The sequence below is a fragment of the Equus asinus genome, chromosome 10, assembly GCF_041296235.1.
Source record: "Equus asinus isolate D_3611 breed Donkey chromosome 10, EquAss-T2T_v2, whole genome shotgun sequence".
In the NCBI taxonomy this organism is placed as follows: Eukaryota; Metazoa; Chordata; class Mammalia; order Perissodactyla; family Equidae; genus Equus; species Equus asinus.
In genome coordinates, this window is record NC_091799.1 from 59,101,558 (window position 1) to 59,120,977 (window position 19,420).

The 19,420-nt window shown below is 38.5% G+C and overlaps 1 protein-coding gene across 8 annotated transcripts in view; it reads left to right on the forward strand.

The window, feature by feature from the left end:
* The first annotated feature begins 9 nt into the window (after positions 1-9).
* The window catches only part of SGTB (small glutamine rich tetratricopeptide repeat co-chaperone beta), a 78,307-nt gene continuing 58,896 nt past the window's right edge, over positions 10-19,420 (forward strand). The window contains exons 1-5 of one of the 8 annotated variants that reach the window (XM_014856364.3): positions 10-217; positions 1,366-1,487; positions 9,795-9,898; positions 12,939-13,008; positions 17,159-17,258. In XM_014856364.3, the coding sequence (XP_014711850.1) occupies positions 1,388-1,487; positions 9,795-9,898; positions 12,939-13,008; positions 17,159-17,258 (374 nt within the window). In that variant the 5' untranslated portion in view covers positions 10-217; positions 1,366-1,387. The remainder of the gene's footprint in view (positions 218-1,365; positions 1,488-9,794; positions 9,899-12,938; positions 13,009-17,158; positions 17,259-19,420) is intronic. The other 7 variants (XM_070519589.1, XM_070519588.1, XM_070519586.1 and 4 more) reach the window with 7 other exon arrangements.

The following is a 19,420-nucleotide window of genomic DNA, read 5'->3' on the forward strand; positions in this document are numbered from 1 at the left end:
CCCCGCCCCGGGGGCGGCGCCGGAGAGACCCAGCGGCCGCGAGCCGAGCGTGCAGCCGGGTAGGCTGAGGGGCTGCGGCGGCCGGGGACCGGGGAAGTTTGGGCGACCGCTGGCTGCGCTGCGATCCGGAGCCGGGCTCCAGCCTTGAGGACCAGTGGGCGGGCAGGCTTACGGACGCCCGCGGGCCTGCTGCCACCGTCTCGCGTCCTCTTGTCTGGTAAGGGGCTTCTCTCTGGAAAGGGTGCGTCTCCCACCGCCCGGCACGGGGCCTGCACCGTGCGTCCGCAGCAATACCTGTCAGGGCCGAGGCGGGGCCCGGGTACCAAAGGGAGGGAGAAGGAGGTCGATGCGCTCTGGGGAGAGGAAGGTGGAGCAGTGTGGAGGAGGTTGGACATCTCCATTTCCTTCCGCACCCCTTTTTCCCCCATTCTTTTTTCACCTTCTGCCCTGAGGCCTTATTTAGAACTTGCTACCCCATGGCCTAGAGGCTAAGCTCGCCTTTCAAATAAGCAAACACAATAAACATCCTAGCGGCGGGTACCACACCCTGGCTTTGAATTAGGGAACCTGGGGAGCAGATGGAAGATGCGATTTAGCGGAAATAAGCCGTTAATGCCGGCTGGCCCTGCGCCACTGTTTGGATGCGATAGTATTCCGTGTGAATGAACATGACCGGGGAGCTTCCAGCTCGTCCACGGGAGCATGGCTACTGCAGAAGAGCACTGGCGGGTTGTAGTATCCATCGACTTAGGCAATGATTTCCTGACATGTCTGTTGATTAAAGAGAAATGCCATTTTTATTAAGAATGACACTCAATGGTCGAAGAACCTTTTATTAATGTATTTCCTCATCAAATAACTGTCTCAGCCTACAAGAGTACGTGGAATGTAAATTATGCATACATATTTTTAAAAATCTCATGAAATAGAGGAGGATATTCAGCGTGGATCAGCTTCTGAGTCAGCAGTATCAAATCTTCCTTAACTTAGTACTGAGGCCTTTTGGGGATTTCTACATTTGTATCTATACCCCGTCCTTATCTGTATTTATACCATATGTACTATTAAGATAGAGCGAGATAGTCACTGAGAGTCTAAGCTTATGTTGTACATGTTTTGAGAAAATTTTTACTTTTGCAAATTTTAACATAATCTAATACTACTGGGTATAAATGAAAATATGTCATACATTACCGTAACAGTACTTCACGTCCTTCTGACTCCAAAAAACAGAATGGAGTGAAGGTAATACAAGCTTTTGTTGTTTTTTAACTTTTAATGTAATTTATCACTCCTGTTATTTATAATCTTTCTGAGTGATTCTTTAAAATAACTTAGTTCAGTGTTTTGCTTTTTCTTATCAAGGAAGAGTGTTTAAGCTTTTAAAATGTCATCTATCAAGCACCTAGTTTATGCAGTTATTCGTTTCTTACGGGAACAAAGTCAGATGGATGCTTATACTTCGGATGAACAAGAAAGTTTGGAAGGTAGGCACCTCTTCTTTATGTTCATTTGCGTTATAATTACAAGGACCGAAACAGCTATAAACCTGACTTTATGATCTCTTATGATAAAATCAGAATATTTTGTTGATCTTTCAAAAAGAGAGACCTAACTATAAGATTATCACGTTTCCATTCTTTGAGGCTTGTTTTGTTTTAGTTAACAACAAGATAAGAGGGCTATTGTTCATTTATTGAGCAACTATTATGTTAGAACTATGGCTATTCATATTGTAGGGAATTTTCTCTTCACAGTGACTGTTAAGTTAGTGTTATCCCCATTTAAAAGATAAATAAATGAAACCAGATAGATTAAGTAACATAACACAGCTAATATGTGGCAAAGTTGAGATTTAAGTCCTGGTTCTTACGCTGAAGTTCTTCTTGTCTCTTCTTTCAATAGGAAAGCATCAATAAATAAGAATACCTTAGTTATTATAAAAGCACCGTGTAAAAGTCTAATAATTATCTCACTGATAGCTTCCTATTGGGGGCCTTGAAATGAGAGGATTTCACCCTTGTTTTACATGGACTTTAAATGTTAGTCTCTGTAATCTGTAAAGTTGAGCAGACTTGGATGATCGCATCACCTGTTTCCTTGACACCATCTTTTCTGCCTCATGTTTATGCATTATAAAATTTAAATCTAGTGTAATCCTAACAAGATAGAATTCTGAAGATGGACTTGTGGAGGTTCAATGAGCCAGGCTTCCTTGTGGCCTAAAGACTTAATTATTGCAACGAGACAGTGCATTTGGGAGAATTTAATGAATAACAGTACAATTTGAATTTCCCGTCTCGAAGCTCTTTCTCCTATAAAGGGACACATCTGCTAGTTTCCACAAGCACCTCCCTTGTGAATGTGCTTTTAGGAGATGGGGATGAAAATTGGGCATTTGCTCTAAATCTGCTTGCAGTCTGGTGAGATGATGTCTTTTCAGGTGGCAGTGAGAGGATCAGGTGACACACAGTTGGGGAACATTGCAATCAGTCCATTTAATATCAAGGTATTTTTGTCCTCCTTGTTGGCTAGACTATGTGAAGATAAAGGTGATTGGTTATCTAAGGAAAATGTTGTTATGGTTGCTCTGTAGCCAACAGATAAATGCGATTATTTAACAAAATATCTTTCTTTCCTAATCAAAGGCAGTATACATACTTTTAAAGGCTAAAAAGAAAATTGAGAGTTTTTAAAAAACTAGGATGTTATGTCTTATTTTTAGGATTTTTAGAATACCAATTCAGCCAAAAATATGTGCCTTTAGCTGTTTGTTATATATGGCAGTCAGAAATGGTGCCAATTGTTTTTGACTGACCCCTGTTTTTGACTCTGTGAGTCTAATTTAATTGAATATGAAATCGTGTGGAGATGTCTGCCCACCTTCTAGACATTTAAGAAAGCCCTAGGAAAGGAACCTAAGTTGTAGTCCCAGCTTTACCACTGTGGTGAAGCTGTGCGTGTTATCAGCTTTGAGCCTTGTCTTCAGATTGTGTCACCCACTCCTCCTAATTGTTGTCATCTGCTGACATCTGTTTCATGTTTTGACTATGGTGGCTCCTGCTCACTGTCACTTTCTCTAGCAGCACTCCTGTCTTAATTCTTGGAAATGTCTGGAGATATTTTTGATTATCACAACTGGTGGCTGGTATTACTGGCATCTAGTGAGTAGAGTCCACGGATGCTGCTCAACATACTACAGTGCACAAGATGGCCCCCAACACAGAAAATGGTCCAGTCCAAAATCTCAGTACTGCTGAGGTTGAGAAACTCTTTCCTAGACCTTGTCATTACCCAAACTGCATCCCCTCCAGAATCTCTGTCTTCAACATTTTACTTCCTCAACACTACTGCCTGTCTTTCCAGCTCACTCCCTCTAGGTCCCTACCCCAACAGTTCTTTGACCCTGCCAATACCTCCAGTCTGTTGATCCCTTAACCTTTTCACATCCCTCTTCTTACCCATCTTAAATTCCATGGTTGATCATTATAATCATGCCCTTGTACATCTCTCCCTTTCATAGAAACCCAACCTTGTTTAAATCCAGCTCTCCACCTACTCTGTGCCTATAACCATTGGCTGTGTGTAGGTAGAGCAAAACACACGGCTTTGCTGACTGGTCCCGCTTTGAATTCATGACCACAAGCCTCAAGCAGAGCTTTAATGCTGCCTGGCAATCACACTGTCTGTTCTAAGTTCATTCATATTTTTTCTCTCCTGGAATACTTTCTCATGTCTTCTCAAACTCCCAAACCTTCTCCCTCTGTACTCATTTTTAGTTGATGACCGTGCTTCCTGTTCCACCAAGAAAAATGAAGTACTAAGAAAACAATTTCCACAGACTCCTCTGGCCCCATCTACCCACCCACCAGCATCTTACCCACGTACTCTGCCTGCTTGCCTGTCTATTACCATATACTATGGATTAAATATTTGTGTCCTCCCAAAACTTATATGTTGAAACCTAATGCCAAATGTGATGGTAGTAGGAGGTGGGGCCCTTATGATTGGGACTTGTGCCCTCATAAAAGAGACTCCAGAGAGCTCCCTCTCTCCTTCCACCATTTGAGGACAGCAAGAAGGCACCAGCTGTGAACCAGAAAGCAGGTCCTCACCAGACATCGAATCTGCTGGTGCCTTGATCCTGGACTTCCTAGCCTCCAGAACTATGAGAAATAAATTTCTGTTGTTTGTAAGCCACCCAGTCTGTGGTATTCTGTCATAGCAGGCTGAACTAAGACCTCATAGATGAATTATCCATTGCCCTTTGTAAATGGAACCACTCTGCCAGCATTCTGGATCCCATGCTGTCTCACCTCCTCCATGAGAGCACTCTGGCTATTCTACCCTCCTCATTTTACATCAGCAAATTTTCACTCTCTGCTGGATCATTTCCGTCAGAATATAAACCTTCCATTATTTTTCTCTTCTTAAAAAAGCAAAAGCAACAATTAATTACTGTTGCCATACTCCCCCAACCCCTCCCCGAACTGCCCACTTTTTTTGCCTCCCTTTTGCCAGAAAACTCTTTGAAAGCGTTGTCAATACTTGCTTTCTCCATTTCCTCTCCTGTTCTTTCTTAAACGCACTCCAGCCAGGCCTTCGCCTCCATCTCTCCATACCTACCGTTCTCATCAAGGTCACCAGTGATTTCTGTGTTGTTGAGTTCCATGGTCAGTTCTCAGCCTTGATCTGACGACTTAGCTGCCACTGATGAAGCTGGTGATCACTCCCCTCTCCCCCTCATCCCACATGCTTTATTCCCATGGCTTCCAGGATACCTCATACTGTCTTAGTTTTCTTCTTATCTCATTGTTTGCTCCTTCTCTGTCTCCTTTGTTGGGTCCTCTTCTTTCCCTGATGTGGAGTGCCCAGGGTCCAGTGCTTGATCTTCTTTTCATTATCGACACTCACTTTTTCTGGTGGTATCATTCAGCTTCTTGGCTTAAATATCCTTTATTTATATGCTGATATTTCTCAAATGTATACCCTCAGCCAAGACCTTTCTTCTCAACTCCAGGCTTCTATATCCTCCTATCTAGCCTACTAGATATCTCCACTTGTATGTCTAGTAGACATCTCAAATGGAACATTTCCAAGACTGAACTCCTGATCCTCCCACCCAAAATCTGTTCTATCCAAAACTTCCCCATCTCAGTTGATGGCAACTCCAGTTTTTCAGTTGTTCAGGCCAAAAACTTTGGCGTCATTCTGGACTCTTTCAGACTCTGCATCTAGTCGTTCAGTAAATTCTGTTAGCTGTAATTTCAAAATAGGTCTATCTGACCTCTTCTTCCCACCTCCACTGATATCAGCTCTGGACAGAGCTAAGTATTTCTCATCTCTTTTCCTGTGATAGCCCTAACTGGTCTTTCTGCTTCTATTCTTGCTGCTTCATTGACTGTTCTCAACACAGAGGCCTGTGATCTTTTAAAAGAGTAGGTCAGATTCTATCCTTTCTTCACTCAAAATCTTGCAGTGACTCCTCATGTTACTTAGTCACTGTTTAAGGGATCTATATAATTTGGACTTCTGTGATGTATGTTTCACAGACTCTTCTCCTTTCTCATTTGGCTTTAGCAAATTAGCTTCCTCACTCTGAATGCTCCAAATCCTTTTTCCCAAGGGCTTTTTTCTAGTTGTTTTCTCTGCCTGGAATGCTTTTCCCCTAGATAGTGGTAACACCTCCATCTCCTTCAAGTCTTTGTCAGATCTCTTTTTTGAATGAGACGTACCCTGAGCCCTCTATTAAATCTGCAGCCTGCTTCCCCGCTCTGCTCATCACACTCCTATCCTCTTCGCCCCGTCCTGCATTTTATTATTTATTGTTTATTGTCTACCTCTCCATCCCCCACTAGAATGTGAACCCCAAGAGGCCAGGGATCTTTTCTGTTTTATTCATTGGTATATCCAAAGTGTCTAGAAAAGTGCCTGACACATGGTAGGTTCTCAATAAATATTTGTTGAATTGAATTGATGAATCAAATAAAGTGATCCTGGGCATATCATTCAGCGGGTCTGTATCTTAATTTCTAAGTCTATTAGGTGGACCTGTCTGCTCCCTCAACATCTAGTAGATTTGTCAAGAGAATCAGAATCAGTGATAGCAATTACATAGCTTTTGAATAAAGCGCTACACAGATGGGATATGGTATTATTGCATAAAATTCTTCACTTGTCCTTCTCTTTATCAGTACCAAACAGACTATAATTATTTGGTGTTAAAGTGGAACAATAAGTATTTCTTTGGATTTTTATGATTTATTCCTGAATATAACCTCCTAAAAGAAGGATCAAATGTAATAATCCTTGTTTCATAAATGAGAATCTTGAGGGTAAAGTAAGATAAATTCTTGCGCCCAGGTTATCTGACTTGGGGGGTGGGGAGTTGGATTAATAATGATAATGAGATAGTTCTGAGTTCCAAGGCTGTGGAGGCTTTCTTCACTAAACCATGTGTTTCTCTAAATATGTGTTAGTGTTGAACACTAAACATTTTGGCAACTAGGTTTACTTATCAAAGCAATTGTGTTTACTTATATGTAGAATTTAAAATAGCCAAACTTATAGAAGCAGAGAGTAGAATGGTGGTTGCTGGGGGCTGAGGTAAGAGGAAATGGGGGGGCCGGCCCCGTGGCCAAGTGGTTAATTCGCACACTTTGCTATGGTGGCCCAGGGTTTCACTGGTTTGGATTCCGGGTGCGGACATAGCACCACTCATCAAGCCACGCTGAGGCGGCATCCCACATGCCACAACTAAAAATATACAACTATGTACCAGGGGGCTTTGCGGAGAAAAAGGAAAAATAAAATTTTTTCTTTTTAAAAAAAAAAAGAGGAAATGGGGAGGTGATGGTCAAAGACTACAAAGTTTCAGTTAAGCAAGATGAATAACTTCTGGAGACCTACTCTACAGCGTAGTGCCTGTAGCTAACAAATACCCTGTTGTACGCTTAAAATTTGGTGAGAGGGTAGATCTTATGTTAAATGTTCTTCACACACACACACACACAGACTAATAAAAGTGGACAAGAGGTAACTTTGGGAGGTGATGGATATGTCTATGACCTTGGTGGTGATGGTTTCATGGGTGTATACTTATCCCCAAACTCATCAAGTTGTATACATTAAATAATGTACAGCTTTTTATATGTTAATCATACTTTAGTAAATTGGTTAAAAAAAAAACCAAACAATTGTGTTTAGAACAAAACAGCCACCTCCTTTAGTAATATTTATTTGAGTCTAGTATGTGCCAAATCTGTGTTCTAAGGTTCGTGGCAGCAGAGATAATGGAGCTGGACTGGATTGCCTTGACAAGAGAGAGCATAAAAATCCCTCTGTCACCATGTGGACTTTTCACTTGTCAGTGTTTAGCTCTCAAGAGCCATCCTCTGGTTTTTGGTTAAGGGCTGGGTTGGCTTCTGCCCATCTCTCACATGGCTGTGAGTTAATGCTTTGAGGGGGGAGAAGTGCTCTCTTCCACAGATTTTATTGTTTTTATTTCCTCTGAAATTAAACTGTTACCTCCACTGTAAACAAAGAAGTAGATTAAAATTTATTGAACATCTACTATTTGCCAGACTGTGTTAAAGTCAAAGATGAATAAAACATAGCCCTTATCCTCAAGGAGGCATTCTGTGATGGGAGACAGACATTTAAGTGCATATAATATAGTATGCGAAGTATAGTAAAGGAACATGTGCCAGCTACATGACCCAGTAAAGAAAATGACCAACCTGATCAGGGAGGAAAAATGTCGATCAAGAATAAATATATACATATACATACACACATACATTTATTATTATTTTAATTAACTGTCTTCACAGCAATGAGAACCTTTTTCCTTGTGGTCCAGTGTTTTTAGTGTGCGTACAACTAAAGGGCAAGAATGACTGCTTGGCAGGAATAGAAAGGGAGAGAATGAGGGATAGGTAAACAGCGGATTATTTTCCATCTAAAAGACGCTTGGATTTCTTGTAGTTGGTGACCTAGTTGCTTATTCAGTTTCTTTTCTAAGGAGAATTGCTCTGTGGATAGTGAAAGTAACGGTGTTTCTTTTATGACAGAGGTAATTTTCTCAGGACCACAATTAATACATAACATATCTTTTAAAAGTCATGCAAATATAAGTGAATCTATAATAAGTCAGACAGAGAAAGACAAACAGCATATGATCTCCCTTATATGTGGAATCTAAAAAATAAAAATAAATAAATAACCAAGCTATAGATACAGAGAACAGATTGGTGGTTGCCAGAGGTGGAGGTGGAAGGTGGGAGAAATAGGTGAAATGTTTTTGTTTTTAGTTTAAAGAAATTGAAAAGAAAGGTCATGCACCAATGTAAGAGTATCTATTCCACACTGTCTGGAATTCCGCTGGACATCTTGGCTACATTCTCATCTTGTTGTGCCAGGGGAGAATTCCTTTTCAAAGGAGAGCACTCTCAGGATAAGAATCTGCCTCCATTCTTCTCTGTAGGTACTTGCAGAAAGGACAGAATTTGCTTTCTTCACTGTTATTGCCCTAGTTTAGACTCCTTGTTGGTTTAGATCATTTAAGTAGGAACCCATCTGGTTTTCCGCTTCCACTTTCTCCTACAGCTTCCATCTCTAATCCATTCTTAACATTCCTACTGGACTTTTAATTCTAAACACATATCTAGCTGTTTTTCTCCACTAAATTGTTTAATGGCTCTCCATTTGCCCATAGCATGAAGTCCACATTCTTTAAAATGTTATTCATGGTGACTTGTCATCCAACAACGTATTTCCTTTCTAGCATAATCTCCCACTATGTCTTTCCACGCAGTCTGTTCCTTAGTCATACCAGTTATCTTGTCATACACCAAATGTGGATGAGGCACCAATCACCACTTAGCATGGTATGTATTTTACATACTGTGTTTTTCTGCCTCCTTCTATTAAATGGATAGTGATTTCTGGGTTTTTTGGTGAGGAAGACTGGCCCTGAGCTAATACCTGTTGCCAATCTTCCTCTTTTTGCTTACGGAAGATTGTTGCTGAGCTAACATCTGTGCCAATCTTCCTCTATTTTGTATGTGGGACACCGCCACAGCATGGCTTGATGAGCGATGTGTGGGTCCGCACCTGGGATCCAAACCTGTGTACCCCAGGCCACCGAAGTGGAGCGTGCAAACTTAACCACTACACCACTGGGCCGGCCCCAAATGGATAGTGATTTTTGTTTATTAGGTTAACTATTGCGTCTCTACCACTTAACAATAGCAACTTGCACATAGTAGGTACTTAATAAATTTGTATGCATGAGTGAATTTTTAAAGCTAACCTATCTTCACTTAAGTAAGTACACCGAAATCAATATTTAGTGCTTCCTATGTGCCATAGACTGCTTCTCTTACTGTTTATAATCAGGTTGAGAATTGTATTTGTCACATTAAAAAATTTTTTTAATTAGTTTTATTCAAGGCATTAGGACATTGGTGGTTAATCTGATATTGGTAGAGGGAAGTAAGTTGTTGTTCATGACTTGCTTCAACAAGAATATGATGTAATGCATATATTGAGAAGTTATATTCTAGGGAGCATTTTTCTTTAAGTGAGGAATGAGAAATCAAGTTGTCTTCCCTTAATAGCTGGTCTATAAACAGAAATCTCTGTGCAGCTGAACCGTTTAGTTTTCCTTATGTTCTGTGATCATAAATGCTAAATTCCCACAGATTGCAGAGTGCGGATTTATACCAGGAAAAAAGGTTGCTTCTTTTTTTAGGTTGCTGATTTTTTTTTTCACTGTTAAAATTTGTTTCAAGTTGCAATTCAGTGCTTGGAGACAGTTTTTAAAGTCAGCCCAGAAGATACACATCTAGCAGTTTCACAGCCTTTGACAGAAATGTTCATGAATTCCTTCTGTAAGGTAAGTTGTCATTGTTTTCTTGTATCTGATTTAAGTATGACTGCAATATTATGTTGGATTGTTACTATTTGAGGGGCCAGGCTGATAAGCAACTAGCTTCTTCTTGGGTATAAGATAGTCTACATAGATGCAGTTTAGGACCCACAATATAGCTCTTTTAATGTGCTTTAGATTTTCATATTATTAGCTATTCTCATTCTCTCACCTTCTTTTATATATCATGACATGTCTTGGTTGACTTCTTCAGTCCTTTACAGCATCTGAGTATTTTTAGATTTCTGACATCTTAATTGACATACCCCTAAAACATGGATTACAAGTTAAAAACAGAAGTGTTAAACGTTTAGGAAAAAACCATGTAGAAATAGACTCATCAGGAATTGAGTCATCATTTTGAAGCAGATTTCAGAAATTTGACCACTGATGAGGCTCTTTAAAACAGGCAACGTTTTGCGGTCAGTATGCAAAAGAAAGACTGAAACCCAGGTTTTCCGATCCCCGCTCCTGAGGACTGTTTACATGGCCTCTGGTTTCTGGCCTTTTCAGGAAACATGGACCATAAGATTATCTGGAAAACTTTAAAGTTAGTGAGTTTAGGGCCCCAGGATGACCTCCTATGTGTGTTTTCATTACATTTTGGTGCCTCCCGGACTCCTTTTGTTGTTCTGGCTCTGTATTCAAGCTTCAGTACAGAATGAGGAACTCAGGAGAGAAACTGAAACATGTAACGTATGTGTGGTGCAGCCTGGCAGGGACCTTGCTGTGAATACCACATTGACTGTTTCTAGAACTTGTTGGAAAGAGGTCCTTAGAGTTGCAATGAAGATGATACTTGGCAGTAAACTCCTCCCTCTTTTTATCCTTAGGAAAAGAATAATACAGTTATACATTAATTCATCAAACATAAATTCTAATTACGTGACAAGATGTAAGGAGATGGTGGCACGTGTCTGTGTTCCTCGTTGGGAAATTCCCCTTTTCTTCTTTTTGCAAGCTGTGGTTCTTCCACTGTCTTGGCTGCGGCCTCCTTAGGGAACCCCCTTTCGGTGGCTGGAAATGGCTAGGGCTGAAGCCAACCTTCTTTGCTCCAGCATGCCCAAGAGGCCTGTGCTTGGGACAGCGTTTGGACTTGCTGATTCTGTAGCTCCTGTCGCCACTGACCTAGCACTGAAGAGATCAGAACTTTTTTTCACCTCCCCGGAAGCTCAAATTGACTTTCATACTCTGTTTAAATAAGAGCTCTTTGTGCTTTTCTTTTGCTATTTCTCTCTGATTGTATTTAATTGTAAAAATTTCTTGCTTACTATTTTTAAGATATCGTTTCTTGAAACCAGCTGCATAGTATACTGCATAGTGTTGTTTGTGGTATCAGTCCTTTAGCACTCCTGGTTAACAACCTTGGCTCCATTACATATGTGTTTGTTAGCAGAGTATGGCAGAGAAAGTCTAAAACTTGTCTGAAGCAGCATCAAGATTGTTATAATTAAAGAAACTATTTGTCTCACCCAGTATCTTTGGTTGTTCTATCGGTCATTTTATTTTTAGGATACTGCTTTCCTGTTTTTCCCCCCAATTAAGTTTATATACTAAGTGGATTCATTCCTTTTATATAAAGTAGATAACACATCCCCACATCATGACCTGTTTAAGTGTACTCAATGAATGTAAGAAATCATTTTCAAAGTTGTAAAACTGTGACGATTTCATTAAAATAATTCGGAAGGATTTAGACAGAATGCATTATAATCCATTTTTCAATATGCTATTTTTCTGACCCAAAAAAGTCACTTTTTTTGGGTGCATAAACTGCCCAGGCTTGTGAGAAGAGTTGAAATAGAAGGAACCTTAAAAGCAAGTACTGCAGGGCGGTAATGCATCTTTGAACTACACTTATATCCTGAGTGACCATAGTCAGTTTTAAGGAGTGACTTCTACGTATAAAGATTCCCATTTGATTCTGTACTTTTTATTTTGATGATTTATGTTTCGGAAAACTGATTATTAGAGAAATATTTTTTAAAAATAAGAATGATTCATACACTTTATCAGTGATTTTGTACTTGTGAATATTTGTGTGTAGTTAGCAAAGTGTATTTCCAGTGTGAGAGCCATCAAGTCTAATGAAAGTTTAGTCAAGACAAAGGTAATGGTGGATATATTTTAAATACAGCACATGTAGACATATAGTAAATGTTGGCTATAAATTATGCCTTCTTGAAAATTGCAGATTTATTTATGAACTTCAGAATCAAGTTTAAAGGCAACGCAATTTTAAAAAGATCTTTCAAAAATGGAAAAATGCATTGTGTTGCCAGTGCCACTCAAGATATTTATAAATTTTCATTTAGTTTTTATAAGCACCTTTGGTTTGAATCTTATTAATGCAAAAGCGGTTCGAGGATGATAGTATAGTGCTAAAAACAGAAAATTTATACTGTTTTTATCTTATGATGAAATTAATATATGCATATTGTTTTAAAAAAATTTGGACAATATGGAAAGATATAAAGAAGAGACTGAAAATTTCACATGCAAATATCACTATTGTTAACCTTCTGTCTACACCTTTCCAGTCTTTGTTTTTTAGCCTGTGTGTGTGCACATATTTAAATAATAGGATAATATTATAAATGCTTATTTGGGTAAACTGTGAAATTGACTTAGTAGGATATCTCTTATGATGTTACATATTATGTTTCAAAATTCTCACTATTCCTATTCTTTGTACACTGGTTCTATTTTTTGTTCATGAAGTAGGATTTCTGGGTATAAGGAAAGCAAGTAAAAAAAAATTTTGATTTTTCTTTTTGCCCATTATCTTCTAGTAAAATTCCACATATTCATTTTTCTAATAAAAGTATGTGAGAAGATTTTTCCCCTATTTCTTGCCAACACTACTATTTAGGTGTTAGATTTCATGACATGGAATGATAGATGATTTACTGTAATCTGGGTAATTCATTATTACTTTACTTATAGTTCTCTGGGATGACACTTTACGTAGCTAAATGAAAGTATACTGATTTTTATTTAATTTCAGAATGACATTCTGCCTCTTTCAAACTCAGTGCCTGAAGATGTGGGAAAAGCTGACCAATTAAAAGATGAAGGTGAATATTTCATAGAAAAATTACTTATTTAGTAAAAATTTCTGGAACTCTAGAGAAAGTGACTCTGTCAATTGATAAGATTCTGGATTACACTGCCAAGACTGGATTGTCATAAGTCCACAGGGCATTTGTGAAGCAGAAATTAATGTGGTAGGGAAGAAGCCTGGAAATATAGAAGGGCCTGTAGGCAATATAAGTCTGGCTTACTTCAAAAGAAGCAGATCCTTGGGGCTGGCCCTGTGGCTGAGTGGTTAAGTTCGTGTGCTCTGCTTCAGCGGCCCAGGGTTTCACCGGTTCGGATGGCACCACTCATCAAGCCATGCTGAGGCGGCATCCCACATGCCACAACTAGGAGGACCCACAGCTAAAAATACACAACTATGTACTGGGGAACTTTGGGGAGAAAAATGAAAAATAAAATCTTTTAAAAAAAAAAAAGCAGCAGATTCAGGGCTGGCCCCGTGGCTGAGTGGTTAAAGGTCCATGTGCTCCGCTTTGGCAGCCTGGGTTTGTAGGTTTGGATCCTGGGTGTGGACCTACTCCACTCATCAGCCATGCTGTGGAGGCATCCCACATACAAAGTAGAGGAAGATGTTAGCTCAGGGCAAATCTTCCTCAAGCAAAAACAAAAACAAAAAAGAGGAGGATTGGCAATGGATATTAGCTCAGGGTGAATCTTCCTCACCAAAAAAAAAAAAAGAAGAAGAAGAAGCAGGTCTGTTGTGAGTAAAACTTGCAAAGCAAATAAGTAAAGGGGTGATTACTTGTAACTGTATCTGTTATGTGTACTCTAGGATCCCAAATTCTTCTTAATGCTTAATCAAAGAGATGAAAATAATCTTCAGTACTATTTTAACTTTTGTATATTTAGTGTTTTTGAGTTCTTTGAAATTTGTTAAGGCATGCCTATGGCACTTGACTAAAGTGGTTATTAGCACGTTTGATTACTACATTATTAAATTTTCTAGTTTGGTTATTGAGGCATTCTTGGTTTTAATAAATCAGTCACTGTTGAGGGTCTCTGTTCACTTTTTCCGTCCTGTCAGCTACGTTGTGCTATAGAGGAGAGCCAGGTCAGGCCTACAAGATTTGTTTTAGCAAGCTGTAGGGCAGAGACCTGACCTTTTAGCCGTGAATGAGAGCCAACAAATTCCCTGTCCTGTAGGCAGAGAGCAGTTAGGGAATACGCCATGTTCAGAAGCTATACAAAATGGTTCAGAACCGTTTTCTGGCCTTTTCTTTAGTTCGTATCCTGAAAAAGGCAGTTGAGTTAAAAAAAAAAAAAGAATCAATTGGCATCTAAAAAAGTAGATATGGACAAGAGTATGCTTTTCCTACTGCTCAGGTCTGGTCGTCTCTATTAGGTCTGTAAATATACACCTATATCACATTTTTAATGGCTGCAGTGTTCCGTGGTACTATTAGACCATGACTTACTTATCTAAACAGATAATTTTGTAATCCTAAGTAACATTGTCTTAATATCTTTGTCTGTATTTTTGCTATTCTGTGATTATCTTCTTAAGATTACATTATGAAGTGCTGTGTTTCCAACAAATAGGCTGATTCCAGTTTTCAATTTTTTATCTCCTCTAAGAAATGACATCACTACAGTGACTTAAAATTTTAGAATATTATGACTTTCAAAAATTACATGCAAAATAAAGCAACCAGATCCTCATTGTCATTTGAGTTATAGTATTCCCCAAAGAGTTTGGATTTAACCTATCCAGATACAAATGCATTTTTCATATATTAGTTTCTAATTGAAACACTCTAGTCTGATGTTTCATACTCTCCCTCATTTTTGTAGTGCATGAAAGCCTCGGTGATGTGGTGTGTTCTCCATGACATTTTGCTTTTGCAGCTCTCTTGGTTTAGCTCTAGTAATCATGTTGAAGAATTGGCAAGTTGAAATTTTATTTTTGTCCCTCATGTTTGCTCCCCTGGGAGACTGCATTCCCTGTAGAGTTTGCTTTGATATAATGACTGTTCCTGAGATGAGGGTCAGGAGGAGATGCAGGGTGAGACTCACCTACTGTGGCAGCATGGGTAGGTTGAGTTACTTACTGCTTTTGCCTTTAACCGAAAGCTTTTCTTCTTTGTTTTCACTAAGGCATGTCACATCTAGGACACATTACACATCAAGTTAGAGCTATTGTCATTTTATACAGGTTTTGCTGTTTGAGTGAAAACAAATGGCCCTGGTAGATCGTCAAGCATAGGGTTATTGGAGGCTGCAAGTTACACTCATCTGTGTTAATCCTGGCTTCTAGCCAACTAGTACCTTTCCATTAAGGTTGCTTTCAAATATTTTTGTGTGCTTTTGCTTCTGAAGAGCTGCAGTAAGATCAGACAGAACCAAGAAGGGTTTATTGCTGTCATTCCCTGACATGTCACAGAAGTATAGGCATATCTCATAGGGTCGTCTTGAGAATTAAAGGAGACAATTTTTAGGAGAGTGTCATGTAACTATAAAATGCTGTACAATGCTTAGTTATATTTATTTTCACAAATTTCTTTCTTTGTGTCCTGAATTTTTACATACTGAATATTTTATGGCTTGAAGCTTTTTATCATTAATATGTATATATAGCACTAATATATATAGTATGTATATATTCAACAGAGTGTCTACACATTTGAGATAGTTTACAGGAAATGTCATAAAATAGGTTTTAATAATAATAATAATAATAATAATAATAATAATAATAAAATGCCACCCCAAGGCAAAAAAGCCCAAGAGCAACAAGAAAATCCCAGTAACCCAGAAAATATAAATCTTTTACGTGGAAGAAGCAAATCTATTTAAGTACCTAGACTATTGTAGTTAACTTCTTGCTCAATTATAAAAACTATGTAATCCTCTTAGCTTCCTCAGAGGCTTTATCTTAATTTGTTTTTGGGAGTGGTGATCCAAATTCAAATTTTTTAAACTTTTCAAAAACACCTTATTGAGCTATAATTCACATACCATGCAATTGACTCCTTTAAAGTTTACAAATTCATTGGTTTTAGTTTATTCTCAGAGTTGTGCAGCCATCACCACAATTATAGAACATTTTTATCACCCCAAAAAGAAACCGTGTCCCCATTAGCAGGCACTCTTTATATTCATTTCTGATTCTTTATTTGCAGTAATTCTTATATGATTTAGATGTTTTTATCTACCTGCCTTTCCTTTAATCTTCCTGTTTCTGTTCCCTGCAAATTTCCACCCTCCTTCTCCCATTAAGTAGCTAATAATTTATTAAAAAACAAGGCTAATTAGAGAGCCGCTGGTTTGGAGAAAGCTGGAAGGAATAATAGAGGCTTTTGTGATGTATAAATTCTTCCTTCTAATCCTAGTGTTTTAAAAATTTCGGTTTTAAACATTGGTTCTTAAAAGTGAATAGGACACTTTTTTCTCTTTAATGGATTACAAAAGATAGCCCCAGGAAGTCCTTTATTTTACTGCCAGTTGTTAACTTAGCTAAATTATTGCCAGATGGATCTGCAGAAGCTCTTCCTGAAAATTAGTGCCCGTTGGGCTAGCCATGGTCTCTGAAATTCTGTCTTTCTATAAATAAATCTCAAATAGTCCCCTTTTTAAAAAGAATCTACGTCTGGAAGGGATAGCACATAAAATTATTATCTGCCAACAACATATTAGCGTGATTCGTTTTACCAGCTTACCCACACAGCGGAGTTCTGAGGGCTCGGTTACTCAGCTGATGGATGTATCACAGGGAAGGAGTGCCAGGGCAGGTCCAGACTGAGATGGTGATTGATGAGGGTGTGGTGTCTGGGATGGGGTGGGCAGCTCTAAAAGGCAGGAGAGAGATGAAGATAAGGAAGGTGAGAACAGATTAGATTTCGCCATGAGATAATCATAACTGTTGCATTTACTCAATTATCGAAGCCCAGATTTTATAAGGTATACAACCATTAATTTTTTTTAAGCTGCATCATTAAAATCATTCAAACACACTGAGGGCTAAGGGGTATCCACTCTATAGTACAATATAAAATTCATCTCCAGTGTGACTGAAAAATCATGTTGCTGACCTTCCCATTATTGTAGTTTCTAGGATTAAAATTTGTCTTTCAGACTTTATATTTTTTCTGTATATTGTACTGACTGTACCTATTGATTACTTTATTTTAGGTAATAACCACATGAAAGAAGAAAATTATGCTGCTGCAGTGGATTGCTACACACGGGCAATAGAATTGGATCCAAATAATGCGGTTTATTATTGCAACAGGTAAACTGGCACTATTGTTGCATGTTTACAGTTCTAAAAAATTTGCGTTCATAGCTCTGAAGGAGAACTGTAGAACACTTATTTATTTAGAAAATTTTGAAAGTTCAGCAAAGTATAAAGAAGGAAAAAAATAAACTCATAAACTTACCACTTAGAGGCAACTGCTGTTAGTAAGCTTTTGTCATACTTTGTGTGATATAAGTGTAATCGATTTTAGATTCAGGTTTATTACTAGGCATATCATAACCACGTCCTTCGTTTATTGAAATCCTTCATAAATGTTATTTAAACTGAGACAAATTAGTCTATTACCTCTTAACCTTTTTTATATTCCTAGCACCTATCGTTGTGGTTGGCAAAGCAGCACTCAGTGTTATTTTTTTAATAAATACATAGATGTTCCTTAATTTACTTACTTGTTGACCTACTGGTAGACGTTGAGGTTGTCCTTTTTTTTCAATATCATAAAGCTACCCTGAACATCTTTGTTTCTAAAATTATTTTCTGGACTTCAGATTTTCTAGACTTTGGGTTTATCTTTGAAAATTCACTCAGTAGATCTAACAGTGTATACATTTAAAAAATCGTTGATGCAAATTGTATAATTGTTCCAACTTCTTTGAAAATATTTTGAAAATTAATGTCCTCCCCTAGGAGTGTGTGAGTGTATATATTTTTACCACACCCTTATCAGCACTAAGTACTTGAATTATTATTTATTATTGTTAATTTACTATTATTATTATTTTAATAGTAGTTGTTCTAATTTACATTTAATTACTGGTGAGCTTAGACATTTTCCCCCCCAGGGAAAATTCACCCTGAGCTAACCTCTGTTGCCAATCTTCCTCTTTTTGGTTGAGGAAGATTTGCCGTGAGCTAACCTCTGTGCCCGTCTTCCTCTACTTTGTATGTGGGTCACCACCACAGCATGGCTGTGGACAAGTGGTGTAGGTCCATGCCTGGGAACTGAACCTGGGCTGCTGAAGTAGAGTGTGCTGAACTTAACCACTAGGCCACGGGGCTGGTCCCCTTTGACATTTTTCAAATGTTGGCCATTTGTGAGTTTTTTTCTTGAAGTTATCTGTTTGTACCTGTGCCAGGCCTTACCCTGTTTGACCTTGGACTTTTTTTTTCTCTGTTCTGCCCTTTTTAACAGGGGTCTGACCCCTATAGGCTGCATTTCCCAGACTCCTTTGTCACTGAGGTTTTGTCTGGGTTCAGCCATGGGAGAAGCTGGCAGGAGGCTGGAGGGCAGAAGGGAGAAGTTGGGGGTATTTCTTCCCCTCTTTTTACATCACAGTGTTTATCCAGCAGGGGCTGCTTCTCATCCTTGTCTCGAGCTCCCATCCAAGGTACCTGCTATGGTCCCAGCTTTTGCCAGGTGATGTTGGGTTTTGGGCTCTGCACTTTGTCCTCTGTTTTAGGGATGGTCATGGCTCCCTGCTGTTGCTAGCCTCTGGATTGCTGCACAACCCCCTGTTTGGCATCTCAGCTCTTCTATCAGCTATGTAATCAATTCCCTGCACTAAATTATTCTGATTTAAAGTTCTCATAGAACTTTTTTGCAATGATGAACATAATTTATATCTGCATTGTCCAATACCGTAGGCACTGGCCACAGTGGCTATTGAGCATTTGGAATGTGGCTAGTGAAATTGAGTGACTAAATTTTTAATGTTTAATTAATTGAAGATCACTTTACATTTAAATAGCCACATGTAGCTTGTGGCTACTGTAATGGACAGCATAGCTCTATATTAAAGATATAATCCTTTTGTCCTAATTGCACAGCTTATTGTTTGCCTTTTAATGTTTCTTCATATGTCAAAGTTTTAAATATTTATATAGACAAATTTGGTTTTCTTTCCCTTTGAGCTTTATTCCAATGTTTTTGGGCTTAAAGCTCTTCGCTTTTACAGATTTCACAGACTATTTTCTTATTTTTCCTTTACATTTAAATTTTATCATCTCACATCTATTTTAGTATGAGACTGGTATGACTGTTTTAACCAGTCTGAAACTTTTCATAACAGTTCATTATAAAGATTATAAAAATTACCTTTGATTATATAGTAAGTTCTTATATTTGCAAAAGATCTTTAATTTTATCTAATCTTTCACTGAGTTATTCTTACCATATTTAGGGTATTCATACCCTT